Source organism: Muntiacus reevesi, chromosome 3 (assembly GCF_963930625.1).
Source record: "Muntiacus reevesi chromosome 3, mMunRee1.1, whole genome shotgun sequence".
Taxonomy (NCBI): domain Eukaryota; kingdom Metazoa; phylum Chordata; class Mammalia; order Artiodactyla; family Cervidae; genus Muntiacus; species Muntiacus reevesi.
The window spans coordinates 186,343,385-186,356,797 of NC_089251.1; the positions used below are offsets into that span (position 1 = coordinate 186,343,385).

Below are 13,413 nucleotides of genomic sequence, written 5' to 3' on the forward strand. Positions count from 1 at the left end.
GAGCGTCTTTGAGAGAAAATGAACCCTGTGCATGTGTTTTGAATTTTTTCTGCACTGATTTGTGATGATAATCAGTCAGGTTACATTTCTTGTGTGTCTTGCTGGGGGTGTAATAAACCCAGGACACTGATGACTATAATTTTCTGGGTGATGTTGCAATGAAGGGAATAAAGTGGCCCAGTGGTGAACTTTGCAGCTTGTTCCCTTCCTGTATGGAAATTGCCTTTATATAAAGTGGGTTCATAGCGAAGCTGGGACAGTCGCCTCCGAGTCATGCTCACTTGTCATCCCAGCTTCCAGTCTTATCAGGCACATAGCAGGGAGGCTACTTTAGCCATAACTAAGCTGTACCTCCAGCCTCCAGAAAGGAATCCCCAACCTTCATATCCTAGGCAACCTGAGGAATGAAAGAGGAAGCTATAAAATCCCCTTTGAAAGGTTTGTCTGCTTTTATTACTATCATTTGAATGGAATGGGTAGAACAAAGATGTTGCAGAGGATTTGGGGTTACTTGGCATGGGGTGGGCACATGAAGTGAGTCTCTGGAGGTTTCTTCATGTTTAAAAAACAAACTGGCAGAAACTTTGGTGCAGTTTGGTGTTTCTGGCATTCTTCAAAATTTTGACTTTCTCAAAAGGGGAGGGAACCTCGTGGGAACAGGCCCCAGGCTAGACTTGTTGAGGTGGAGCATGGGATATGGGGGCATAGGCAATCATAGAGTCATGTTATATGATGAATCCATGGAAGAGGAAGCAGAAATGGGCCAGTTTCTGTGATTTGGAGTTTTCTAAAAACCTTGCTTTGGGTTGGAAGTGTCCCTTTCAGGCAGTAGGTAAGTGCTTTTTAAAGAGTGGGTGCTTAAAAAAATAAAAAAGAGTGGGTGCTAAGCAAAATCTCCCGGCCAGTCTCCAGGATGTGTTGTTCTCTTCTGCCAGTTTGGGGCTGTTGTAACTTAACCAAGAAGCAGTTGAGGCTACAGATCACATTCGGGCAAACGAGGTGGTTGTGCCTGCAAAACAAATTCCTGCCCAAGACTAAAGAAACACCCCTTCACAGGCTATTCTTGGTGTGACAGCTGGTATTTTCGGAGTGTGTCAGATCCAGTAGGCAACTTTTAAAATGGCAAGGCCGTTGGCAAGTAAGGGGTCATGGCAGGGCAGCCGCCGCAGACAGGCGCCCGACCCTGCGAACTTAGTAGCTTGCAGCCCGCTCCCGCTCCTGGCCCAGTCGCCGTGCTCCTGGCTCTCCTGCCGGCGCTGGCGCGAGTCCTCGCACCGGCGGTCAAGCTGCAGCTCCCAGGCATCTCGGAGCGACGGGGTTACTGGAAGGCACCGCACGGCGGTTCTGCGGCGCTCCCCTCCCTCCGTTGCTTTCTGGAGCGGAGGAGGCGCCCGACTAATCTTTCGGGAATCACAGTTACTAGGGACTCGAGAGAAAGAGCAAGGTGGTAAAACTCCAGGGTCTGCCTTGAATTAAACCGGAGGAGGGCTAGGGAAGACGCATACAACCCAAGACCATGGGGTGCGACCTAGCGGAGTTCGGGGAGCGGGAGAACCCCGCGGTGCCGGCTCCGCACCAATCCGGGGTCACAGCAGGTCGGTCCCCTAAGTTGCCACCTCCTCACGTGTTCTTGCCATGGCGGGGATTAAAAATGCAAGGGGAAAAATTACATGCGGAAAGGACAGAATGTTCCCAAAGATTACATTAGGAAAAAAAAAAAGTGAAATGCAGATTTTTTTCCCCCTTAGTGCAGAGACGAATTTTATTTCCGCCCCCTCCCCCCCACATTCCTGACCTCCCTCCCTCCCCCTTCCCTCTTTCTTTCCTTCCTTCCTCCTCTTCCAAGTTCTGGGATTTTTCAGCCTTGCTTGGCTTGGGCCAAAAGCACAAAAAAGGCGTTTTCGGAAGCGGCTCGGCCGCGCACAAGGGCCATTTGTTTGTTTTGGGACGCGGGGCAGGAAATCTTGCCCGGCCTGAGTCACGGCGGCTCCTTCAAGGAAACGTCAGTGTTCTCCTGTCGCCCCAGCCCGCTGCGCGCCCGGCCGCCGCTGCCCATGGGGGAGATGCAGGGCGCGCTGACCAGGGCCCGGCTCGAGTCCCTGCTCCGGCCCCGCCACAAAAAGAGGGCCGAGGCGCAGAAAAGGAGCGAGTCCTTCCTGCTGACCGGACTGGGTAAGCGCGGCTGCCGCCACGCGGGGGACTTGCCTTGCGCACTCCTCCACTAGTTGCTCGGATCGGGAAAGAGAGGCTGGGGATCTGGGGCTGCACTGAGGATGGGACCGGGGAAGGAGGGCGGCGGGAGCCAGGGGACCACGCTGACCCCGAATATAAGAGCGTGCGGGGCTGCCGCTCTGCGCCTGAGATAACTATTGATGGTGCGCTGCACGCCCGGCGAGGGCTCGGGAGACTGCCTTGTGAATTACGGAAGAGGATCAGAGTCGGCGCCGGGGCAGGGGGTGTATCCGAACTTAGGGTTTGAGAAACCAGAGCGGGCGCAGAGCCACCCCGATCGCCGCGCACCGGGCAGAAACCGCTCTGATTTCCTGATCTGCCGCGACTCTGATTTCCTCGCAAGGCGGAATAAATGAGAAAAGTGGAAAATTACCCCGGCTGCTCCCCCCCTCCCACCCCCTCCGCCTGCGGTTTTCCCAGTCTCCGGCCCGGGAGCAGAGGGAGGCGGATAACAGTCCCGGGCCGGGCCCTCCCGGGGCGGTCCCCGAGACCCCAACCCCTGCTCCCGGCTGGCACTCTCCTCTGGGGCGGAACCGCCCGCCGCCGGCCCCTTTGCCGCCAGTCGAGCCGCGCAGCGCCTGGGGGCGGGGCCGAGGGCGGGGCCGGACTGCGCCGCTGACTCTTTGTCGCGTGGGTCCCGCCCCCGCGGCGGCACAACGCTTATAAGGCTGGAGACGCGGCCTGAGCGCAGCGTTGGCTGAGCCGGTCTCCGTTTTGTAAGGAGTCCCCGTCCTCTCTCTGGCGATGACGGTGAAAACCGAGGCTGCTAGAGACACCCTCACTTACTCCAGAATGAGAGGCATGGTAGCAATTCTCATTGGTGAGTGTAGGGATACGACTGAACTTCTAGGTTATTTCTAGGTTACGCGAAGTGGAAGTTTTTGAATGCCCAGGATCAGATTAGTGTGTGTGGCGTTGGATTTACAAAGCCTTTGTCTAAACGTTTCTCCTCTCTAATTCACAGCCTTCATGAAACAGAGAAGGATGGGCCTGAATGACTTTATTCAGAAGATTGCCAATAACTCCTATGCATGCAAACAGTAAGTTTCGGGGAGGGAATTGGGGGAAATATAAATAAGTAGTGAAGTTTCCATCTACCAGCAGTAAAGATACACTTCCCATTAATATATTGATCAGGAAGCCAAAGACTTCCCGCGGGTGGGGATCCCTTTTCTCTTTAAATTCTAATTATTTAAGACATTTAAAACATTAAAATTAATTTGCTGATTTGGCTTGCACTAGAGATGCAAGATAAAATTTTCATATTTTCCCCATTCACCTCCTCTCTCCTTGAAGAACAACCCCCATTTCTGTGTTTTAGTGGGTTTATTATTTTAGCTATTAGTTTCTTTAACAGTAATTGATTCGGGTGTTTTTAAACACTGAATCCTCCGGAGAAGTTGAGCCAGAAATTCCCTGTTGGTGTTGTCTGCCCCCTTGTGGCGAGTTAGTATGTTCTAAATTGTTCCTTTCCTCTTTGCAGCCCTGAAGTTCAGTCCATTTTGAAAATCTCCCCACCTCAGGAGCCTGAGCTTATGAATGCCAACCCTTCTCCTCCAGTAAGTGTTCTCTATTCGTGAAACATCAATGGAGGGATCTTAAAAATGAGTCAGTATCCCTACGTGGATGAATTTAAATAGCATTTTAGTTAGTATCAAGGCAGGAATGCCTTGTTAGTTCATAGCAGACAACTGACATAAGCACTTAAGTATGAATCAGAGGAGCATTTTGAAAGGCGTATTTCATAAAAGTGTTATCTGCTTAAGAACAGCATGATTGTGTACAATTTCCATACTCTTTTGCAATATGCACATGTATGGACAAAAGGTATTTTGAAATGTGTTTATAGATAGATGTCTGGGGACCTGCCTAGTCATTTGCAGATATCCCATCTCTTACATTGCCTGTACTTTACTATCACAATCTTCCTTTGAAGCAAGGAAAAGATTAAAGGAAAGTCTTTTATTTTCCAGCCAAGTCCCTCTCAGCAAATCAACCTGGGCCCATCATCCAATCCTCATGCTAAACCGTCTGACTTTCACTTCTTGAAAGTAATTGGAAAAGGCAGTTTTGGAAAGGTAATTTCACATCTGAAGCTCTCGTTGTTTATAGTCTTTCATACGCTAAATTTACATTCTCCCTGGATGTGAACAGGAAAATGATTTCTAATTTAAATTTCAGGTTCTCCTGGCCAGACACAAAGCAGAAGAAGTATTCTATGCAGTTAAAGTTTTACAAAAGAAGGCAATCCTGAAAAAGAAGGAGGTATGAGCTGGGCTGGGAGATAAGCCGGTCACTAAACATTACACTGGGATCTTGGCGCCAAGTTGAAATTTGCCACTGAATCTTCATTGTCCTTTTTCTAGGAAAAGCATATTATGTCGGAGCGGAATGTTCTCCTGAAGAACGTGAAACACCCTTTTCTGGTGGGCCTTCACTTCTCCTTCCAGACGGCCGACAAACTGTACTTCGTCCTGGACTACATTAACGGTGGAGAGGTAAGCGGAGCGGGTGGAAACCGACCGCTGGGTGTCTGTGCGTAGCCCGCTTCATTTAATTTGAGAGGCAAGTTTGTAAAAGATAGTTCGAGGAAAGTTAACAGCATTAGCATTTCCCTTAACCTGCCGGCATTCAGATAGTTAATGGACTATTTAGGGCTGCTTCCTGCCATTGTCTTCTTTAGTTTTGTCTATGTCAAGCTTGGTTCAATGCATTGTCCTCTGGCTTGGCAACCCGGGCTGACTCTGTTCTATCTTCTGCAGTTGTTCTACCATCTCCAGAGGGAGCGATGCTTCCTGGAACCACGGGCTCGATTCTATGCTGCTGAAATAGCCAGTGCCTTGGGTTACCTGCACTCTCTGAACATCGTTTATAGGTGAGTTGAAGAGCTCTTAAGGTGCCCTTCTGGGGTAAAGGGGACCATAGCCCAGGCTTTGATAGCACCTTAAAATAATTTGTATTCAGGCATAACTTGTTCACCTAAAAGCAGATCTCCAGCATGTGACTGGTCTTGACTCCCTTCCACCAGGCAACTAGCCAATACAGATTGTGCCTAATTCAGAATAGATTAACAGAACAAGGACTCCCTTTTAGATTTACTAACACAACCGCAGTGAATATAAAGTGCTTCTAACAGCCCTAGCAATGATCTTTATAGCAATGATCTTTACTCATGCAGTGAAATTAATTTATGTGACTACTGTTTTTGTTTTTTTTTAAACAGAGACTTAAAACCAGAGAATATTTTGCTAGATTCACAAGGACACATTGTCCTTACTGACTTTGGACTCTGCAAGGAGAACATCGAACACAATGGCACGACTTCCACCTTCTGCGGCACGCCCGAGGTAGGCACACTCTTGATTTGGTGCCTGGTCTTCCCACTCCTCCAGGTAGAGATCATTGCACTAGTGCCTTTAACTACTGAAAGAGTATTCTTAGAAGTGTTCTAGTCCAGGTCAGTGCAAGTAAAATGCATTTACTCTTGGAGGCACGAGAAATTCCAAAGCCTCATGTTGCTTTAATTAAAATGAGCTGTTGATAAGATCCATGATCATAGAAGGTTTCTAAATTCTCAAGGTAGCTGAGGGGTACCCACTAGCTTTCTAAATATCAGGACATATAAGTGGACAGTCAGCCTCAAAGGCATCACTTTTATCAGGAAGTAGTCTAGAGAAATATATCCTCCAAGTAGACCCAGTGTGTCTCGGGCTTTGAAGGCGCACCCCTGGTCTTGGCGGTGCCTGGTTTCGGGGGCTCTAAGCTCTCTTTTCCTGGTCTTGCAGTATCTGGCGCCTGAGGTGCTTCATAAGCAGCCCTATGATAGAACGGTGGACTGGTGGTGCCTGGGGGCCGTCTTGTATGAGATGCTGTATGGCCTGGTGAGTAGCCCATTGAGAATCAGAGAATATTGCCCCGGGTGGATACATTTCTCCCTCCAGACTCCTCTGGGCACACAAACCCTTTTGCAGACTTGATCCTCGTGTCTTGCCCTTTATCAGTAAGCTTAACAGATGCTGACGTGACAGGAGTATTGGCTAAATTATAGGTGTCTTAGGATACCTATACCACCACTATATCACCTAGTGCGTTTATCTTTTGTAAGTTCACACTTTACTAGGTTTGACCACACTTCACATATTTGAGAGTAAAAAAACATGGCTTATTAGCATCTACCCCGCCCCCCATCAGAGTGGCAAAATATAGCCACTGAAAACTCCAGGGCAAAGAAAACCTCTCAAGTGATAGACTTTGTCAAATCCAGCTTCATGCATTCCAGTCTGAGTCTTTATTGGTAATGAGTGCTCTCCAGGACTTCCAGTTGACTAGTAAGTGATCCTCCCCCTTCTTTCAGCCTCCCTTTTATAGCCGAAACACAGCTGAGATGTACGACAACATTCTGAACAAGCCCCTCCAGTTGAAGCCAAATATTACAAACTCTGCAAGACACGTCCTGGAAGGGCTCCTGCAGAAGGACAGGACAAAGAGGCTGGGAGCCAAGGATGACTTTGTGAGTCACTTTTCCTGTCCTCCTGGGCTGTCTGGGTAGAGCACTAGACCTCACTGCCCTTCTTGAATTTCAGGCATCTAAGTTCATGTTTCCTTCTCAACAGATGGAGATTAAGAATCATGTCTTCTTCTCCCTAATTAACTGGGAAGATCTCATTAATAAGAAGATTACTCCCCCTTTCAACCCAAATGTGGTGAGTAGCTCTCGGGCATGGATGGAAAGGGCTTCTCTTCTGAGTCAGAGTTAATGGCATTGGTGAGGGTGGGGAGCCCCCCAAGGAATAAATTGGCAGATAGTTTATTCATCAACCATTATTTTACCCACAGAAGAAGTAGAACTTCTATCTCAATGAAGCTCATATAATTTTTCAGCACATTTATAAATTAAAGTAGCAAAAGACAGAAAGAGAACATGACCTTCATAGCTTAAACTTTACGTGGCCTGTGGGTTTTGTGCTTGAAATGGATTCTGATGATCTCTATATAGCACCTAAAGCTTGCATGAGAATTTCCCTGCCTTATCTCCACTGTGAATTCTTGACATGGAGCATGTTTTGTTTTGTTTTGTTTTCCTCTTCCTGCAACAGAGCGGACCCAGCGACCTGCGGCATTTTGATCCTGAGTTCACCGAGGAGCCGGTCCCCAACTCCATCGGCCGGTCCCCGGACAGCCTCCTCCTCACGGCCAGCGTCAAGGAAGCGGCCGAGGCCTTTCTGGGCTTTTCCTATGCACCTCCCATGGATTCTTTCCTCTGAACGGTCTTAGGGTTGGCTGCAAAGGATTTTTTCAGTTAACCTTTTGGCAGAGCTGCCAGCTGACAGGACATCTTAAAAGAGAATTTGCACATCCCTGGAAGCTTGCACATCTTGGCAGTCTTATTGCACACTGTTTGCTGGAAGCTTTTCGAAGAGCACATCCTCCTCAGTGAGCTTGTGAGATTCTCCTCTTTATTCTTCCTTCCAATGTGGTGCTATCTCTGAAATGAGCAGTAGAGGGCCGCCCGAGACAGATGCAGTGGTCTCACTGGCTGTTCTGAGAAGGAGCTTCTGAAGGTCTGTCTGGGCCACGATAACGAATCTTATGAAATGTGCCTTTTCTGATGAGATCGTGTTAGCTCCAAAGCTTTTCCTGTTGCCGAGTGTTTTCGTTCTCTGTTCCTCCTTGTGGACTCCTGTGTGATCCGCCGTATGAGTGTGGTATGCTTGCTCACAGAAGGACTCAGTTATAAGCATCAATGTGACACTTGCAGAACACTACAACGTGGGACATTGTTTGTTTCTTCCATATTTGGAAGATAAATTTATGTGTAGACTGTTTTTTTTTTGTAAGATATACTTAATAACTAAAATTTATTGAAAATGGTCTTGCAATGACTTGTATCCAGATGCTTAAAGAAAGCATTGCTGCTACAAATATTTCTATTTTTAGAAAGGGTTTTTATGGACCAATGCCCCAGTTGTCAGTCAGAGCCTGGTGTTTTCATTGTTTCAAATGTCACCTATAAAATGGGCATTATTTATGTTGTGTTTTTTTTTTTTTTTTGCATTCCTGATAATTGTATGTATTGTATAAAGAAAGTCTGTACATTGGGTTATAACACTAGTATATTTAAACTTACAGGCTTATTTGTAATGTAAACCACCATTTTAATGTACTGTAATTAACATGGTTATAATATGTACAATTCTTTCTCCCCTCCCTACCACACACCTTTTTGTGTGTGATAAACCAACTTTGGTTTGCAATAAAACCTTGAAAAATATTTACAGAAATTGTGTCATGTGTGTTATTTTGTATATTTCAGTTAAGGGAACAATAGTAGATCCATTTAAAATTGAAAACCAGGGAAATGCTGCTGTGATTAACAGTGGCTTGCTTCCTCCAGAAGCATCAGCTTCTGACTTCAGAAGAGAATAGGGCAGTCTTAAAGTCTTTTTTTTTTTCAGGCCACACTGTGTGGTTTGCAGGATCTTAGTTCCCCAACTAGGGATCAAACCTGTGCCCCTGGCAGTGGAAGCTGTTGAGTCCTAACCACTGGACCACCAGGGAATTCCCTAAAGCCAATTTCTATCTGGAGGCTTTACCAACATTTATGATGTGAGTCATTATCAAAAAATCCATCCAAACAAATTCTTGTCCATTTAACTGCCTCAAGGACAGTCATGTGAAGTAGTGTTCCCTATGTTTATTGCCTGTCCTGTGAAGTTGGCTGCTTGTCCTGACCTTTGACTTGTCTGAAATAACAGGTAATTCTTTAACAAGTACTTGAGTGCCTTCAGTGGGCCAGGCTCTATTCTAAGTACTGGAGATAAGACAAGACACACCTCTGCCCTTACAGAGCCTGATGGGAAAGGCTGACTTGACCAGTAAAGCAGTTTGTTGAAATGTAAATCTAGATAATAGTCTGCAAGTCTAGGAGAATGCCACTAAAGAGGATGAGGATAAGTGCCTATGTTCCCAAAATGCTGAGCCGGCAGGACTCCTGGTTCCTGAGAGTAACCAGAGCTGAACTGAGTCCAGTGTCAGATCTGAGAAGGAGCCTAAAGGGACACATCCCTGACTTGGATCAGAAGCCTCTGAAGCTGGTATGCACCCGGCACTGTGTGGGCCCACCTGTATTCGAGCCACTGGAATAGTTTCTGTAGGAGAAGGGAAAAGGGCACTGTAGGAGATCATCATCTTGCATCAAGTTGTTTGGGCTTTTTCTCTTTTCTAGGCCTTCCACAAATTCCTCGCATACACGGGATCCTCCAATAGTTGGTCTTGCTGCTGCTCTAAGCCTCCTGCACACCCTTTATCTTGACCTCTCAGTTTACACAGGGGTTTCTCTGGGGACAGTCACTTTCCCTTTTATCATGGCTCTTATACTCTTATATCTTGCTGAAGGGTAGCCCCTGATCATGCTCTGCATTTTGAGTTACTGCTCTTCCCTCCAGACACTAGCTGCATTTTAAACACCTTACCTACCGCAAATGCCAAATGCCAAAGTCAACTATGCTTGCTAAGTCATTTCAGTCGTGTCCAACTCTGTGACCCCATGGACTGTAGCCCATCAGGCTCCTCTGTCCATGGGGATTCTCCAGGCAAGAATACTGGAGTGGATTGCCATGCCCCGCTCCGGGAGATCTTCCCCACCCAGGGATCAAACCTGTGACTCCTGTGTCTCCTGCATTGGCAGGCAGATTCTTTATTACTAGCGCCACCTGGGAAGCTCAAAAGTCAACTACAATGATAAAGAAAATCTATGAAGTCCTAGTAAAGATTGATGCTAGTCCTGACAGAAAGGCTTTCTGTGTATCTTCCCCTCATTCTCATGATGAATAGCAGTTAAGAGCCCCTCTATGAACAATAAGTACTTAAAACATTTTTATCTGAACATGGATCTTTCAGCTGGCATTCTCCCATCTAATTAAACATAACTCAGAGGAGCTAATCGTGGATTACACAGCTTTTCAATCTTCTGAGGGTAGAAAGGTGGCTTCTGGCTTCAGTCAGTTGCGATGTAAGATCTGATTTACGTTGCTGGAGAGCAGATAAGAGCCAGAGGAGTGTTGTCCCACAAACAGGAGGAAATTAGATCAAGCACAGTGGGAGGGAAGGGAACAGGGCCAGAACAGGTAAGTCCAGAAAGAACAAGGGATCAATATATTTAAAAAAAAAAAAAAAAAAGAAAGAAAGAAAAGCAAATATTTACTAAACACTATAAACACTATGATGTCAAGTAGCACATGTGCAGAAGTATCTATCTAGGGCTGTGGGACGCATCTTTGTCAGCATTTGAAACTACATTTGAGCGTGATGGTGGATAAAAGGAACAATTCACTTCTCCATAGGTTTTCAGCTGGGTAGCTGCTCAAATATGGATTTAGGGGGAATGTGTTCAGCTAAGATTCCTACAAATTGAAGTGGGGCTTTTAAACCACTGCGACCATGAAGATAACTCAAGTACCATGCTTAGGGAATTTGCCGTCTACTTGGGGCACCCACCTGTGGTATAAGGCTGGTGGAGAATGAGGGCTAAGGGGAACCTCAGGAATCTAGAAGTTCTCTGTGGGGCTGGCTGCCTAGAGCAGACTTCTAAACTCTCTAGGTTACTACAATCCCCCTAGAGATTGTTTCTAGGGAGTCTAAAAGGATAAAAGCCTTAAGAATTAGACAACACGAATAGTTAATATTATAAAATTCATACTATATGCCAGGCGTTGCTCTAAGTACTTTATACAAAATTCATTGACCCCCTGATGTCAAAGTGAAGAGATTAGCACAGAAAGGTAATTTGTGGGGACATGCTGAGGTTAGAAGTCAAATCATGATAGTCTGGTCCCAAAGCCTATGCTTGTACACTACACTATTCTGCATAATGTCACCGCTTAAGTGACAAGAATATAGAAGCCAACACTTCTGTGTTTGTTAGTCATTTACTTACTATTTCACTAGACTTTTACTCAGATACCTTCTAAGTGTTATGCTAAGGTAACGAGAGAAAAAGAGAAAGTGGGGTGGGGAGGGAGAAACAAAGAATTTTCAATTATAGAACTGCCCTGGTGGTTCAGTAGTTAAAACTCCACGCTTTCACTGTGGGGGTTATGGGTTCGATCCCTGGTCAAAGAAGTTCCACACGCTGTGTGGTGTGACAAAAAAAAAACGAATTAGCAATTATAATGCAGACATTTATAAGTTGATGAAGATGAGATGCAGGGGGAAATACACACTGCAGTGGGAGTATAAATCAGTACACCATTTTGGAAAAATGTTTGGCATTTTCTACTAAATAAAGATGAATATATTTATAACCTATGACCCAGTAGCTTCACTCCATGGTATATGTACCCCAAAGAGTGCACATATATTCAATAAAAAGTTTGCAATGATATCCACAGTAGGACTATTTATATAAGCCTCAAAATGGCAGCAATTCAAAATGTCTCCCAACAGCAAAATAAATATAATTAGTAAAATGAATAGATATAGTGTAATACCATATTATAATAAAAACAAATGGATAATTGCTATATACAATAACAGGGAATAAACATCACAGACATAGAAGCCACCCTGTATGATTTGATTTGTATAAAATTTGAAAGCAGGCAAGAAAAGCAAAGCTGCATAGAAGTCAGGATCTGGTTGCCTTTGGGGAGGGGAGAATGGAGATAAAAATTAAGAGGGAAAGCGAGGGGGCTGGTCTTCTGGTTGCTTGCTGGTAATTTCTTGAGCTTGGTGGTTTCAGGCCTGATTTTGCTTTCTGATATATCATTAAGCTAAATACTTATGTGACTTCTCTATATGCTTGTTATATATCAATAAATGTGTTTATTTAAAAATATATGGAATTTCCCTTGTGGTCCAGTGGTTAAGAATCTGCCTGCCAATGCAAGCTACAAAGGTTCCATCCCTGGTCCAGGAAGATTCCACATGCCACACATAACTAAGCCAGTGCATCACAACCACCGAGCCACACGCCCAGAGCCCGTGCTCTGTAGCCAGAAAAGCCACTGCAAGGAGAAGTCATGCAGCGCGACCAGAGAGGAGCCGCCGCTCACCACAACTAGAGGAAGCCCATGCCCAGCGAGCAAGACCAGCATAGCTAAGAGTAAAGACATAAAACTGAAAAACATATGATGTGATAAAAATAGGATGTTATGGGAACCCAGAGGAGGAACATCTTATCCAGTTTGGGGGTCAAGTAAAGGGGTTACATTTTCAGGGAGTTTGGGGCAGTGAAGCCTAGGGAGATCTTGAGGGTCCAGGTAGATTGTCTTAGGAACTGGATCTTGAAGTTGAGGCAGACAGGAGGGCATTCCAGGTCTGGGGAGTTGAGGTGGGGGTGCCAGAGGGCAACCTTTATGAGCACGATGAATGGAGCATTGGGAAAAGGGTGGGGTTCGGGAAGACCGAGGTCAGAATCTCCGCTCCTCCAACCCGCTTTGTTGCACTGGGCAAGTAGTAACTTGGGCAAACATCTCCTAACTTCAGTTTCTTTAGGTGGGAAATGTGCATCCCCTGCCTGTTTTTTCACAGTTATGCATGAGACAAGGTCAGAAGGAACTGGAATTTTAAAATGCTAGTTAATTTCATCTTCCCCCACTCATTACTTTTCTCGATTTCCTCTTCTCTTTAGCAGATTATAGGGGGGAAATGTTTTAAAGAGCAGCAAGAAGTCATTTTGAATAGGGAGATGGACCTTGTGACTGATGTTCTTAAAAGTTTTGTGAAGTTTAGATTTCATTAGGTAGTAAAATGAAACACTTGGAGGTTTTCCATGAGGAAAAGGCATGATCAAAAGGCACATTCTGGTGACTCTCGGCAAGCATTGTAATTGTGGGGAGAACTTTGGGATTAAAAAAATAATAAGGAAGCCACTTAGGAGACTTCTGGCAATCATTCCATTGGTGGTGGGAAAAAAGGACAGAGAGAGATTTTGAAGGCCTCAAATCAATGGAACTTTGTGAATTGATGGGAATGAAGGAAGAAGAAGGATGTATTAATGTAGTTTATTTCTTTTTTTTTTTTTCGCTGTAGTTTATTTCTTTAACGTAATTGACTCCACTTATTGGAGTGCTTGTCTCAGCTGCAACAATACCATTTAGGACAAAAACCACCCACTAGTTTCTCCAATATCCCCAGGATGTGATGAATCAGCCTATGGATAATCAATCAGTGTACTTGGCA

The 13,413-nt window shown here is 45.5% G+C and overlaps 1 protein-coding gene across 3 annotated transcripts; it reads left to right on the forward strand.

The window, feature by feature from the left end:
• Positions 1-249: 249 nt before the first annotated feature.
• SGK1 (serum/glucocorticoid regulated kinase 1) lies at positions 250-8,503 on the forward strand. 3 transcript variants are annotated; one of them, XM_065931313.1, is made up of 12 exons: positions 250-438; positions 3,197-3,272; positions 3,716-3,791; positions 4,206-4,310; positions 4,414-4,497; positions 4,599-4,730; positions 4,995-5,107; positions 5,456-5,579; positions 6,018-6,113; positions 6,587-6,742; positions 6,846-6,935; positions 7,329-8,503. In XM_065931313.1, the coding sequence occupies exons 1-12, from the start codon at positions 405-407 to the stop codon at positions 7,494-7,496; spliced, it is 1,254 nt and encodes a 417-aa protein (XP_065787385.1). In that variant the 5' UTR covers positions 250-404; the 3' UTR covers positions 7,497-8,503. The 3 variants fall into 3 exon arrangements, with proteins under 3 accessions (XP_065787385.1, XP_065787383.1, XP_065787384.1); XM_065931311.1 differs by lacking the exon at positions 250-438 and adding an exon at positions 1,886-2,172; XM_065931312.1 differs by lacking the exon at positions 250-438 and adding an exon at positions 2,904-3,052.
• Positions 8,504-13,413: the final 4,910 nt, after the last annotated feature.